At 45.7% G+C, this 15,367-nt stretch overlaps 1 protein-coding gene across 1 annotated transcript in view; it reads right to left on the bottom strand.

Annotated features, from left to right (window-relative positions):
* The window catches only part of HTRA1 (HtrA serine peptidase 1), a 57,491-nt gene that overhangs the window by 25,580 nt on the left and 16,544 nt on the right, over positions 1-15,367 (bottom strand). The window contains exons 2-3 of the mRNA XM_061403750.1: positions 2,341-2,440; positions 1,704-1,908 (exon numbers count right to left, since the gene is read on the bottom strand). Coding sequence (XP_061259734.1) covers positions 1,704-1,908; positions 2,341-2,440 — 305 coding nt within the window. The remainder of the gene's footprint in view (positions 1-1,703; positions 1,909-2,340; positions 2,441-15,367) is intronic.

Genomic DNA, 15,367 nt, shown 5'->3' with positions numbered 1-15,367 from the left:
CCCAGGGATCCGAACCACGTCTCCTGCGGGAAGACCCCTGGCCAGCTTAGGAGGCTATAATTTCACCACAGTATTAGCTATGTGGTCTCAGGGAGGTGACTTAAGCTCTCTGAATCCCTATTCCTTCCTATGTAAAATGGGAATGATAAAAGCTGTTGACAGAACAGGTCAAAGTTATAAACGAAGGCAGAGCCTAGTCCAGTTTTGGAGCTCATCAAGTAGAAGTTAGTACGACTATACTATGACCCATAAACACATTTTGAAAGATGAGTTGTTACAGAAATCCCATGGTAACCTAACAGAAATAGTATGCAATCGAGACCTCTCTAAAGGTCAGTTACCTACGCTGGGCACCAGGCCTGTTTCTGCTCTGATCAACAGCACAAACGAAAACAGCCCATGCTATTTCACCATGGTCTGACTTCACAGCCCAGATCAGGTAAAAGACACTGAGAGCTGGAAAAGAAGACCGCTCTCTGCCTCTCAGTTTATGACCTCTTCCTGGTCCAGAAGCAAGATTCCAATCTATCCCGATTCCTCCTTCCAGATGAAGTCTAAAAAATGACAAAGTGTGGAGAAACCAGAAAACACAATCTCGCTAGGTACCTGCCGCTTCGCAAACCAAACCTCTGTTATCGACGTACCAACAAGTGGGAACTGTTGATGGTCTAATAAAAACTGGACTTGATTTCAGCCAGGACTTTGGGCTTCCCAGGTGGCTCTAACAGTAAAGAACCCACCAGCCAAATGTAGGAGACGTAAGAGACACGGGTTCAATCCCTGGGTCGGGAAGATCCCCCGGAGAAGGACATGGCCCCCCACTCCAGTATTCTTACTGGTGAATCCCATGGGCAGAGGAGCCTGGCAGGCTATGGTCCATAGGGTCGCATAAAGTTGGACACAACTGAAGCAACTTAGCACACACACATGAAGATTTTGCTAAACAAATCAACAGAACAAAAATGACTACAAGGAGAAAATTTCAACAGAAAGCAAGCCATTTCCCAAACTGAGCTCTTTACATCTCAACTAAAAAAAAAAAATTCTGCGCTCAGATAGTTGTAGTTCAGAGCCACACTCTTGCAGGAGGGTCCTATGCACATCGGCATATGAAAAGCTTTGAGAAGCGCTATGAGGACAAAATCCGTTAGCTTTGTTTTAATTCAAGGTTTCCAAAACTTCTTTTGAGTGTGAAGTACTGTTTTAAAACACATGTAGTAACTTTGCAAAAGCCCAGTTTGGGAGACTTGGTTTGTTTTCAGAGTAGTTGTTTCCATGCTAATGATGGTTAACTTCAAAACCCAGTAAATTCTCTATACATGGTGAGTGCACGAAGGAACACAAATCTGTAGCAACAGTTGCCTGAGGGGTAGGAATGGAACGGAAACTCAGTTTTCACTGCTTACCTATTCATTTCTTTATAAGCCTACTGCTTTGATAAAAATTTAGAACACTATTACTAAAACTCTGATCTTATGGCCTGCTTATTCAAGAAGCTTCCATGCGATCCCACCCTTTCCCCACCCCAGGCCACACTCAGCATCTCCCAAATGCTCTCCTTTGATCCAGACCTAACTGGTTCCATCCCACTTGAGAAACTCATGAAATCAGGGAGTTCTGGTGTCTTTTGACCTCTCCGGATTTAGCCAAGCGTCAGCCAAGGCACCTGAGAACTTGGTCCTGCAGGTGGGGAACACACCTACCTGGTGGTCGATTTTGATAAGGGCAATGTCCGCCTTCTCGTCCACGTCTTTGATTTTGGCCTCATAGGTGGCACCGTTCTTAAGCTCGACTTTGACCCGATGTTTGTTGGTCACCACGTGGGCGTTTGTCACAATCAGTCCATCTTCGGACACGATGAACCCAGACCCACTGGCCACTGGCACTTCCCTCTTAGAAAAAGGAAGCCTAGAACCAAAACGAGTACCCGGTTAAAGCTGAAACATTTAAAATCGACCCTCTGACACATTGATGCATCAGTTCTATAACAGCAACACACACCTATTACTAGCAATTGTTACTCTGCCCAATGGCTTTATTAAACTTTAAAAAATAGAATGTTAGACTGACTTTTATTCGCATCCCAAAATTCCACTTAGAAAATATTCTTAGGGAATCTCTTCAGAACCAGAGGTTCTTAAAACATCTTAGAAGGGTCAAGAATGTAGCTTTCAATGGGCAAACAGGAAAACATCCCAAGGGAGAAGAGCTTATCTTCTTGTAGGACTGTATTCAGTGACACTCTAAAGTGTCTCAGAAAGAGCTCTGATGTTTTGCTTATGGCAGCAGTTTTGGTGGGAGCTTCGGAGACTGGGGGAAAAAAAGGAAGGCGCTCTTTACTTGCGAAACAGTTCGATGTGAACCACGGCAGGAGCTATCTTCTCCACGACATCGGCAATAAAGTTGTATTTATGGCGCAGACTGTTGGGATCTTCCTGACCTAAGAAGAGAAACAAAGGCAAGACACTTAAAGATCCTGTGCTCTGTGCTGTGGGTCAGAAAAACCAAAAAAGGAGGGTGAAGACAAGACCCCAGACCTGGGCTCAGAGACAAAGATCTTTCCCGCACTTGAAGAAATGCCCACTCAGATGCACGTGCGTGTGTGCCAAGTCACTTGAGTCGTGTCTGACTCCTGGCGATCCCATGGACTGTAGCCCACCAGTCTCCTTTGGCCATGGGATTCTCCAGGCAAGAATACCGGAGTGGGTTGCCATGCCCTCCTTCAGGGGATCTTGCCAGCCTGGGGATCGAACACATATCTCCTACGGCTCCTGCACTGCAGGTGGATTCATTACCACTGAGCCACCAGGGAAGCCCCAGATGAGACAGCAACACCCACCAAAGATGACCTGTTTACTTGGCTTCCTTGGTCTCAACTGTTTCATCACGAAAATGTTGACCCAGAGGCATCAGCAGATACCTGGGCCTCCTTTATTATTACAAACAGCGGGTGGCCCAAGGGTCACCTTGACATGGCACCGTCCACCAGTGTCCCTTCCCCGACTCCGCCAGAACCACACAGCAGCCCTCCTCAGCATACCACCGCTGTCGAGGGGAGGGGTTGAAGCTGTTTCTGATGAGATGCCCATCAGATGTTAGAGATTTAAGAGGCTACTATGAATAAGCACTAAGGCAAAGGCACAGATAGGGTCTTCCCCTCTGTCTGTCCCCAAAGCAATTTTCCATTAATCATTAATTAATCATTCACTCCTCCCACCCCAGGACATCCCAGGCCAAAAGATGCCTTGATTCTATTGGGGGGAAAAAAGGGAAAAATCCAGTGACCAAAATTCTTTATGTAAACATATCCACTATAATTAGGGAATCCCCATACCATGGGCATTTGCAAAGCCAGCTATCACAGATCACACATAGGGTTTCGAGGAAGGCAAGAAGTTAGTTGCCACCAACCCAATGCACACACCCATAGCACCTGACTCAGAAATGAGCTACTGGAGACTTGGGATACCGAGCCCCCATTCTGCGGGTACCCAAGTGGCAGAGGCGGTCTGAGCCTCTTACTTTGACCCCAAACCTGTGCCACCTGGTGGTACCCCTAGTCTCTCTGCTTGGATGGCAGAGGGATTCCAGGTCAGTCTGCAGCCAAGAATCCTACACCCTGCCTTCCCCTTCTCTCTGCCTCAGCTGTGAATCTAGCTCAGGGCTGCACCCAGTGCTCTGCCAGCCACACTGCCACCCGGCCTGGGGGGAAGGGACTCACAGGGAGATTCCAGAAACCTATAAAGAAATTTGACACAGAAATCTAAAAAATTTTTAATGGGGCTGGTTGTGTCTTTTCTTATTACATCTTGGTAGTAATTCATTTTTAGTGTATGCTATGAATGTATTGCGGAGAAGGCAATGGCACCCCACTCCAGTACTCTTGCCTGGAAAATCCCATGGATGGAGGAGCCTGGTGGGCTGTAGTCCATGGGGTCGCTAAGAGTCGGACACGACTGAAGCGACTTAGCAGCATGAATGTATTGATCCATGATGGGTAGGAAATAACAAGGAAAGGAACCCTGATCCTTCACCACAGATGGTCTGAGAGGCCCTGGTCTGCCTCTCTCCCCGTTCACACAGTGGGGTTCGCAAGAAGCCTGAAGTTTCAAAGGAAACCATTGGCCTGCAAAACTGCAGCTAACGAACAAAGGGTCTGTGCGGCCCACCCCCAACGCACACACACACTAAAGCCCACACCTACACTTAAACATTTATGAATACATGCTCACACACACATATACACACACTCACTCTCATACTCATGAGCATGCACACACACACACTCACATGTACACACATATACACACATATAAAGACATCCACACACTCATGCACACACATATATACAAACTCCATCTGACTCTTATAGAAACACAGCTTCATATACACACACACTCTTACATTTGCACATAGACCCAGTTACGTTCACATATACCCACATACATGCACTCCTACACTACATACACACACAACGCCTCCATGCCTGGGGTACGGCCATTGCTCCAGGCTGTGAAACCTGTGACATTCTCAAGTCCTCTATGGCTCTTGGAACTGCATATCCACAGGCATCCCCAGTGGCTGTGTGACCCCACCAGGGACCTCAGTTCTCAGTTCTATACCCCTGGGCACAGGGACATCTTGGGGACCAGCCTGCCTCTCCCAACTTTCCCTCCTGGAAGTGAGAGACCATCGAAAACCAAAGGGCCCCTCTCTGTCCCAGCTCCTGGAATCTGCACTGCTTTATTTCAGGGCTGGAATCCACTCCCTTTATGCACAGCTTGATTTTTCTAAGGTATAGGAAAGGTCTGCAAATACTAGGCAAGATTAATTAACTCAGCAAATTTACAGTAGCATCATTTTTGTTATTTTGGTTTTCAGGACCCTTTCATATGATACTACCAGAAAACCTTCCCTCATGATCCCCTCGGAGAAGGCAATGGCACCCCATTCCAGTACTCTTGCCTGGAAAATCCTATGGACGGAGGAGCCTGGTAGGCTGCAGTCCATTCAGTCACTAAGAGTCAGACATGACTGAGCGACTTCACTTTCACTTTTCACTTTCATGCATTGGAGAAGGAAATGGCAACCCACTCCAGTGTTCTTGTCTGGAGAATCCCAGGGATGGGGGAACCTGGTGGGCTGCCGTCTATGGGGTCGCACAGAGTCGGACACGACTGAAGCAACTTAGCAGCAGCAGCAGCATGATCCCCTTCCTGTGGAAGAGGAAAATTGGATATTGTTCCCATGTGCTTTAGAACTGTGGTGCTAGAGAAGACTCTTGACAGTCCCTTGGACTACAAGGAGATCAAACCAGTCCATCCTAAAGGAAATCAACCCTGAATATACATTGGAAGGGCTGACGCTGAAGCTCCAATACTTTGGCCACCTGATGTGAAAAGCTGACTTGTTAGAAAAGATCTGGATGCTGGGAAAGATAGCACGCAGGAGAATGGGTTGACAGAGGATGAGATGGTTGGATGCCATCACCGACTCAATGGACACGAGTTTGAGCAAGGTCCAGGAGATGGTGAAGGACAGGGAAGCCTGGCAAGCTGCAGTCCATAGGGGTCACAAAGAGTCAGACACAACTGACCAGCTGAACAACAACAACCTTTAGAGAAACTGAGGCTCACAGATAATAAATGACTTCTACATAGACACTAAACTTCCTTCATAGAGTGTATGAATCACACACACAAAAAAAAAACCTGAGCAAAAATACAACATTTCCAGCCCCAAACATATCTGCTGTCCTCCCAGGATTCCAGGTAGTTGTGGTGATTTAACTGGTGTGTCTCTCCAAGTTCTCCAATAGGAGAAATAAATAAGGGGATAGAAACATTTCTCCCCGACTCAGAACCTGGCGAACATCACCCAGAGACAGCTGTAAACAAGTACCTCTGGACTTCCTTGGACCTGCTCCCTGGGAAAAGCCAAAAGAAGGCTTAACTCCAACAAGACCAGCAACCCCAGGGAAGTGTGGGGATTCTGAGAACCTCACAAGGACAGTTACTAGAGCCCTGCCACTAAAAATCATCCCCTCGCTTCCTCTTTCTACTTCCCACAAAGGCCTGGGAGAATCTGCCCACATCAGGGATGAAAATGAGCATGGGTTTTTCCAGCTAAAATGAGAAGCAGTTGCTTTCTCACACACACTACAGAAAGGGGCTCCAGGGTCTATCCACCTGGGACAGCAACATGGGAGAGCAGTGTCCAGAGCCAGCTTGGACACTAGAAGGCCCAAGTTCCAGCCACAGCCTACTGGGTGGTCTCCATTTCCCCGTCTGTAAAATGGGGCCAATTACCTCTAGAATGAGCTGTGAAGTCTATTCCCACTCCAACATTCTATGATCTAATCCCTGTCTCTCCCTTTCATTCCAACATGCTACAGCAAGAGAAAGAGATTGTGGAATCTGAGATTGGGCACAGTTCAGTTCAGTTCAGTCGCTCAGTCGTGTCCGACTCATTGCGACCCCATGAATTGCAGCACGCCAGTCCTCCCTGTCCATCACCAACTCCCAGAGTTTACCCAAACTCATGCCCATTGAGTTGGTGATGCCATCCAGCCATCTCATCCTCTGTCGTCCCCTTCTCCTCCTGCCCCAATCCCTCCCAGCATCAGGGTCTTTTCCAATGAGTCAACTCTTCATGTGAGCTGGCCAAAGTACTGGAGTTTCAGCTTCAGCATCACAAGACTTGCCTAATTCTGCAGATGAGTAAACAGAACAGAGGGGCTGTGGGAACACAGACCACACTGAGAAGCCCAAGGGACAAGCCTTAATTGTGCAGCTTAGATGAAAAAGCAATGAGTTACCTCTATTATCATTGGTAGATCCGTGTCATTGGGAGAAATAAATAGAGCAGAAACAACTGAACCAAAGCAGGATCAACCAGTAGTCCAAAGATAGGCAAAACGTCAAACCAAAGAAGTGTTTGCCTTCTCCAAACACAATTTTCAAATGAGGAATAAAAGGATCACTAAGAGCAGCTAGACTGAGTGTTAGAGTCCGGTTCCATTTAGAAGTTGTCCATCAAACTAGAGGAAGCTGCTGCTGCTGCCTCATGGTCTTTAGAAACCCTGATTGGCCCCATCTGCTGTGATTTCAACTGTGAGTCAACCATCTTCCTCCCAGAGGGGTCAGCTTGGGTGAAGAATTCCAGAGATGGACCTGTCTCTGTCATGACCCACTCTCTGAGTGATGGAGATAGAGAGCTGGGGCATCCAAGCCACTCAGCATGGGGAGGATGGGTCACAGCACCGGCTCTGGTCTCAGAAGGATCAGATGAGACACCTGGTCCTAGCTGTGTGACCTTAGGTGGAAGATTCCTCCAAGTCTTATCTGGTGGTTTAGTTGCTAAGTTGTGTCTTCACTCTGACTCTTGTGACCTCATGGACTGTATAGCCCACCAGAGACCTCTGTCCATGGGATTTTTCAGGCAAGAATACTGGAGTGGGGTGCCATTTCCTTCTCCATGGGATCTTTCTGACCTGAACCCTGGTCTCCTGCATTGCAGGAGGATTCTTTACCAACTGAGCTACCAGCAAAGCTCATCTACTTCCGTGTGTGTGTGTGTGATTTTTTATTTTAATGATTTTTTTTTATATAGACCACTTTTCAAAAGTCTTTACTGAATTTATAATATTGCTTCTATTTTATGTTTTGGGGGTTTTTTTGGCCCCAAAGCATGTGAGATCTTAGCTCCCCAGTCAAGGACTGACTGGCACCCCATGCATTGGGAAGTAAAGTCTTAACCACTTGACCACAAGGAAGTCTCCTACTTCCACGTGTTTTTGTCACTGACTTTATGAGCTACTGTGTATGATAAAGTGCTTGGCCAAGTTATGGCACAGCTTAAAAATAAAAAAAAAAAAGAACTGGCAGAGGTGCTCAGTAGGCAGCTCCAGACAGGGTTGAGCACCAATTACCTCTGTAGCACAGCAGAAAAGTAAAGGGAGAGGTGAATATGTCCAGAGAACCCCTCTCCCAACCTCGGCAAATTTGTGTATGTCTTGGAGACTCCTCCTAACAGGAGGAGTGCAGAGGCAGAGAGCAAAGGGAAACGGTGTGGTAAGCCAGTTTTTCTGGCTTTGATGTGCACCTCCATTCCCCAGCTTGCAAGAGCACCCCATAGCCACTGCAGAGCTAGATGAGAGCTGGGTCAGCAGAAGAGCCTCGCCTGAACCGAAGCCCAGTTGCACTCTCAGATTCCCATGGAGCAACCAAGCTGCCCCAGAAGACAAATATAACTCCCTCTGCTAAGTGAGGGCCTTGTTTAATTAGGCCAGAACTGACATGGCAGAAGGTAATGAACTTGGGAAATCTCAAGCAGAGTCAAGGCCTGGAACCTCTAGCTGCTCCCTTATCACAGAAAGCTAGAATTGGCTGGCATTCAGTAATGGCCAGCCATTTATAGAAAGCTGGCAACTCAGAAGCATGAAAGTAAGGTATTGTCTACACTCCTGATTAACGTAAAAAAGATAAAAGACAAAAAATGGCCAATGTAGGGAGTCCAAAAGGGAGCATCACTACAGATTCTACAGACATTAAAAGTATGATAAGGAAATATCATGAACAAAATCATGCACATAAATTCTACAGCTCAGATAAAATGGACAGATTTTTTTTAAGCCATAATCTATTAACACTCACTCAAGAAGATACTGATAACCCAAACAATACTATATCTAGTAAAAAAAAAATTGTATCTGTAGTTAAAAATCTTTCCACAAAGAAAATGTCAGGCCCATAGGACTTCATTGGTGCATTCTACCAAACATTTAAGGAAAAAACAATACTAACATTTCACAAACTCTCTCCAAAAACAGAAGAAGGAAACTACTGTCCAACTTATTTTATGAACTCAACATTACTCTAATATAAAAGCCAAAGATATTATAAGAAAATTATAGGCTAATATCCAGTATGAACATAGACTTGTATTAGTTGCTCAGTCATGTCCTAATTTTGCAACCCCATGGACTGTAGCCCATCAGGTTCCTCTGTCCATGGGATTCTCAAAGCAAGAATACTGGAGTGGGTTGCCATTCCCTTCTCCAGAGTATCTTCCCAACATAGGGATCAAACCCATGTCTCCTGCATTATGAGTATTCTTTACCATCTGAGCCGCAAGGGAAGCCCGAACATAGACTAAATGTCCTTAAATTTTTTAACAAGTTGAATTTATCAATATAATAAAAAGGATACCATATCATGATTAAGTGAGGTTTATCCAAGGAAAGGATAAATACAGTTGGTGTAACATCTGAAAATCAAGCAAAGTAATTCACTATTCAGTTCAGTTCGGTCGCTCAGTTATGCCCAACTTTTTACAATTCCACATATTAACATATTAAAAAAGAAAATCTGAACAATCATCTCAATAGGTACAAAAAAAAGACTCTACAAAATTGAACATCCATTCATGATTTAAAAAAATAAAACCAGCCTCAGCAAACTAGAAATAAAAGAGACTTTCCTCAATTTGACAAAAGAGATCAAAACAAAAATCCCTAAAACTAACGTCATACTTAATGGTGAAAAAATAAATGCTATACAAGAGACACAGGTTCTATCTCTGGGTCTAGACGATCCCCTGGAGAAGGAAATGGCAACCTGCTCCAATGTTCTTGCCTGGAAAATCCCATGGACAAAGGAGCCTGGCGGGTTACCGTCCACAGAGTTGCAAAGAATGGGACACGACTGAGTGACTGAGCATAGCACACACAGCTAAAAATGAGAACAAGGCAAGGACATCTATTCTTACCACTTCTATTCAATATTTTATTAAAGTCTTAGGATAATTAATTATAAAAAGAAATGTAAAGGCATAGAGATTGGAAAGGAGAACATAGGGCTGTCTTCATTTGCAGGTGACATTAAGGGTCTACAAAAAAAAAGAATCTATAAATATACGACTTAGAATAAGTGAGTTTATTAACATCACAGGGTAACACGTCAATATGTACAATCAATTGTATTTCTATGCATTATCAGTAAACAACTGGAAACTGAAATTTTTAAAAATATCAATTATAACACCACCAAAAATATTAAATACTTGGGTGCTGTGCTTAGTCACTCAGTCATGTCCAACTCTTTGAAACCTCCATGGACTGTAGCCCACCAGGCTCCTCCATCCATGGAGTCTTGCAGGCAAGAATACTGGAGCGGGTTGCCATTTCCTTCTCTGGGGGATGACTCTGACTCAGGATTGAACTCATGTCTCTTGCATCTCCTGCATTGGCAGGCAGGTTCTTTACCAGTAGCACCACCTGGGAAGCCCATTAAATACTTAGGAAAATGTTTAATAAAACATGTGCAAGACCTGTACACCGAAAGCTGCAAAGCACTGCTGAAATAAAGAAAATGTAAATACATGGACAGAGACATCATATTGTGTCAGAGGACTCCCTCTTATTAAACTATCGATTTTCCCAAAATTGATCTATGGCCCAGGTTTGATCCCTGGTCAGGGAACTAGATCCCACATACCTCAACAAAGAGTAATCCCCTGTGCCACAACTGAGACCTGGCACAGCCAAATAAATATTTTTGTAAAAAAAAAAAAAATTAGAATAGCAGACACTTCCATTATAAAGTGTTTACTGAGAAAAGGCCAGGCAGTAAGTTAAGTATTTGACATACGTTATCACACTGAAGAAAACTGGCTGCAGTGAAAATGAAAATCGCAGTGAGGGGTCTATGAATCAAAGGACAGACTTCTACCTGTGCCTCTCTCCAAAGATTTGGCACACAGCTGCACAGGTGCTTTAAATACATTAAAACATGTGCTTCTTTCATCTTTAAGGCAAAACACTCAGGTAAAGATAAGGTGTGAAGTAGGAAGCAATCTTTCCAATCCTAATGCATTCATTCTCAAACTCAGCCCAGAGACACCCCAGAGAGTCATAGCAAACTCCCAGGATATTTCAAGTTTCCTGGGAAAACACTGTTGGACACCTTCAGCACAAGCTCTCAGCAGTTCACAATCTCAAAATCAAATTGCGTTACCTTTTTTCAGCGATTCTGTATGTTTGTGAATCTGGACGTCGGGTGGTGGTGGTCTCTGTGATTAAAAGCAAATACCATGCAAAAATCAATGTCGAATTGGAAAGGCGTGGAACTGTCCAATCTGAATCTAAGATTTGAGAGGCTGTGTGGCTCCCAGTGAGTGCACATAGATCATTTGTATTAATTTTGTAAGTAATTGTGGATAGTGACTAATAAAATTAAAATGTCATTTTTCTTTCTTGTTTATTTGGCTGTGCCGGGTCTTGGTTGGGTACCTGGGATCTTCGCGATCTTTGTTGCAGCCTGCGGCATCTTTAGTTGCGGCATGCAAACTCTTAGTTATGGCATCTGGGACCTAGTTCCCCTGAGCAGGGATCAAACCCAAGCTCTCTGCACTGGGAGGGCAGAGTCTTAGCCGCTGGACCACCAGGGAAATCCCTCTTTCTTTTCCTTTTTTTGTCAAATGACTACTATGTTGCTGCTGCTGCTGCTGCTAAGTCGCTTCAGTCGTGTCCGACTGTGTGCAACCCCATAGACGGCAGCCCACCAGGCTCCCCCGTCCCTGGGATTCTCCAGGCAGGAACACTGGAGTGGGTGACTACTATGTTACAAGGACACAAAAACTTATTAAGTTGTTGAGACCTAATTATCTGATAAATGGAACTGTCAGCTCCTTCTTTTGGCCCAGTGTTGTTGTTCAGTCGCTCTGTCATGTCTGACTCTTTGTGACCTGGTGGATTGCAGCACACCAGGCTTCCCTGTCCTTCACCATCTCCTGGAGCTTGCTCAAACTCATGTCCATTGAGTCAGTGATGCCATCCAACCATCTCATTCTCTGTCTCCCCTTCTCCTCCTGCCTTCAATCTTTCCCAGCATCAGGGTCTTTTCCAATGAGTTGGTTCTTTGCATCACCTGGCCAAAGTACTGGAGCTTCAGCTTCAGCATCAGTCCTTCTAATGAATATTCAGGGTTGATTTCCTTTAGGATTGACTGGTTGGATCTCCTTGCTGTCCAAGGGGCTCTCAAGAGTCTTCTCCAGCACCACAGTTCTAAAGCATCAATTCTTCAGCACTCAGCTTTCTTTATAGTCCAACTCTCACATCCACACATGACTACTGGAAAAACCATAGCTTTGACTAGGTGGACCTTTGTCGGCAAAGTAATGTCTCTGCTTTTTAATACGCTGGCATAGCTTTTCTTTCAAGGAGCAAGCGTCCTTTAATTTCGTGGCTGCAGTCACCATCTACAGTGATTTTGGAGCAATTACTAAGACACCCAGTGTCCACAAACCATGAAACTATGGGAACCTCAGCCTGGTCTCCTGGGCTCTCTCCAGTGGATAATGCTGCAGTCCAGCACAGCTACAATAATCAAAGTAGAAGATTTATAGGGAAGGTAGACAAGGTTTTGGCCTAGAGCCTGCATTTGCCCCATGAGGGCCCTAGCAAAGCATTCAGTTGTCAAAAGCTTCTGGAAAATCTGCAGAAGTGAAATATTTAAACTGCAGTTGGTTAAAACCTTGTCTCCTTCCCTCTGTCATCTCCCGTCCTGTCAGACTGCTGTGGACATTCAGGGATATGGCTACAGGGAAAGTAAATCTAGGAGGTCATTTTTCTTTGGGTTTAATTAATAAATACAGTTAGGTGCTTTGAAGTCACTTCTGTGTCTAGTTATCTACCCTAGGACAGAAATGGTTTGCAGGGGGACTTCCCTGGCAGTCCAGTGGTTAAGACTCTGTGCTTCCAATGCAGGGGGTTCGGGTTTGATCCCTGGCCAGGAAACTAGGGATCCCACATGCCAGGAGGCAAAAAAATAAAATAAAAATAAATAACAATTTTTAAAAATTTCAAAAAGAGACGGTTTCCTGGGAGAGACAGGAAGACCAAGCTGGACTCCAACCCCAGAACATTCCTGAATGAGAAGCACAAGAAGCGCTAAACCCCCTACGTCTCCGAGCCACAGGCTGGGTCATCCTTCCCAGCTCTCCGCCCTGCACTCAGCCTCCCAGGGGCATCTCCACGCCTCCCAGAGTTTCCTCCGCACTTCTGAAGCTTTTAAGAATCCCACTTGCACATTCTAATTCAGGCAGGTCAGTTTTCAATGTCTCCCCTCAGTAATTACCACTTGGGGTGCATGAAATTACTGCAGGGCGCCCATGGCCAACCCCATCTCATCCACAACTCCCTCCATCACGTGGCTATGAGTCCCCAACTCTACCTCCCAAGATTCCTTAATGCACACTCTCCACCTGTGCAAACCTCTCACCAAGCCTCCAAAAACACCACACTCCACCCCACGTCCTGCATTCACACACACATTTTCCTTCCTGGCCAGCATACGGATTCTCCTCCCCTACAGCAAGTCAAATCCCACCCAGCTTTCAATCTTGGCAATAAATAGCAGCAATAAGAATACAACTATACATTTATGGAGCATCTTCTATGCATGTGTCAAGCGCAAATCTAGGCCCTGAATACCCGTTCTCTCTAATTATCCCTGCAAGCCTGCAGGAAGCTGTTACCCCCAATCTACAGAGATGGGGAGACGGAGGATCACAGAAGTCAAGCACGATGCTCAGAGTTTCAGAGCTGGCGAGCAGCAGAGGCGGGAGGCCGACCCCATCTGTCTGGCTGCCTAGCAGGAGCTCTTTGCTCTGCCTCTGCGATCTTTCACCCAGCCTCCAGCCCCCCGAGGCCCCTGCGGTTGTGGGAACCAGCTTCTCACTTCCAGGCCTGAGAACTCAGAGCCAGGATTTAGGATTAACAAGCCAACCTTTGCTTCCAGCAAGAACAATCGTGCTTTCCAAATTCTCCACAGGGTTGATAAGTAGGGCTAATTTGGAAAACAGAACGCAGTGTATTCTAGGGAAAAGAAATAAATCCCCCTTTATTCAACAGGAACAGCATGTTCTCAAAATTCAAATCAGTTGCAGGAGCAGATTGGTCAAATCACTGGCATTTTAATGCCCTGTCCCACATTGAGAACCAGCTAGATAATTTGCAGAGCCCAAGGCAAAAGGAAAATGCAGGGACCCCCTTGTTTCAAAATTATCAAGAACTCCAGGATGGTGAGCAGAGCATTAAGTCAGAAGTGGGGGTCCTTCTGAATAGATTACACACCCATGAAGCAGACCCTGCCTATATTCCAACCTCATCTGATTTAAAATCCAAAGTGCTTGTGAAGAGCTGAGAAGCATCAGTAGCTCCCTGATCTGGAGGCAGCGACAACACGGGGATCTCACTGTAAAGACGAAGAGGTGAATTCTGTCCACGACCAGTGGGCTTGGAAGAGAATCCTGAGCCTGGGCAATGCCTCAGTTTCAGCCCAGGGAAGCGATGAGCAGAGGGAACTGTGCCTGGGGACCTTTTCATGTCACTCGAGATAACGACTTTGGGTGGTTTTAAAGCTGCTTCGTTTGTGGTCCTTTATCACCAGCAACAGAAAACTAAGAAGGGCAGGAGTGATGGTCTCTAAGACATTCCAACCCTGTGAAAGCTCCAGACAACTAGGGAAATCTACCAAAACTTGAATTAAAGACTACAACAACAACACTGCTTTGCTATGATGCCACTGCTCAGGACCTGCTGGAGATGATGCCGTCGTCTGGCTGAGCCTAGGCAGACTCAGCCTGTCTAGGAGCCGAGGAAGCACCCCGTGTGCTGGAAGGCAGGTGTCTATCTCCCATGATCCAAGGTGCCTGGCCCAGTTCACTCTCCACGAGGCAAACCGCACAACTTCAGGCAAGCCCCTCGAGCCGAAGATTCCTCCACTGTAAAATATGGAGGCTCAACTGGGGGCTTCCAAGGTCCCTCCTGGCTCCACAGAGAAAGGGAAGAATTCATTTGTGATTTTTCACCTAATTTCTTCAACTTTAAATGCCACCAAATATTGTCATGATGGTTCGTGCACACTCAGCTGTGTCTGATTCTTTGTGACCTTATTGACGTAGCCCACCAGACTCCTCTGTCCATGGGATTTTTCAGGAAAGAATACTGAAGTGGGTTGCCATTTCCTTTTCCAAGGGATCTTCCAGACCCAGGGACTGAACATGCGTCTCCTGCGTCTCCTGCATAGTCATGGACTTCCCTGATGGCTCAGTGGGTAAAGAATCTGGCTACAATGCTAGGAGATACAGGAGACATGGGTTCAATCCCTGGGTCAGGAAGATCCTCTAGAGGAAGCAATAGCAACCTCCTCCAGTGTTCTTGTCTGAAAAATGCCATGGACAGAGGAGCCTGGTGGGCTATAGTCCATGGGATGACAAAGAGTCAGACACGACTGATTACAAGCACACACAAAGACAGTCACACTTTAAAGACTACTAATCATAGCACAGCCCGGTCCTGACAACT

Source organism: Bos javanicus, chromosome 26, assembly GCF_032452875.1.
Source record: "Bos javanicus breed banteng chromosome 26, ARS-OSU_banteng_1.0, whole genome shotgun sequence".
In the NCBI taxonomy this organism is placed as follows: domain Eukaryota; kingdom Metazoa; phylum Chordata; class Mammalia; order Artiodactyla; family Bovidae; genus Bos; species Bos javanicus.
This window is presented reverse-complemented; position numbering and strand designations above follow the sequence as displayed.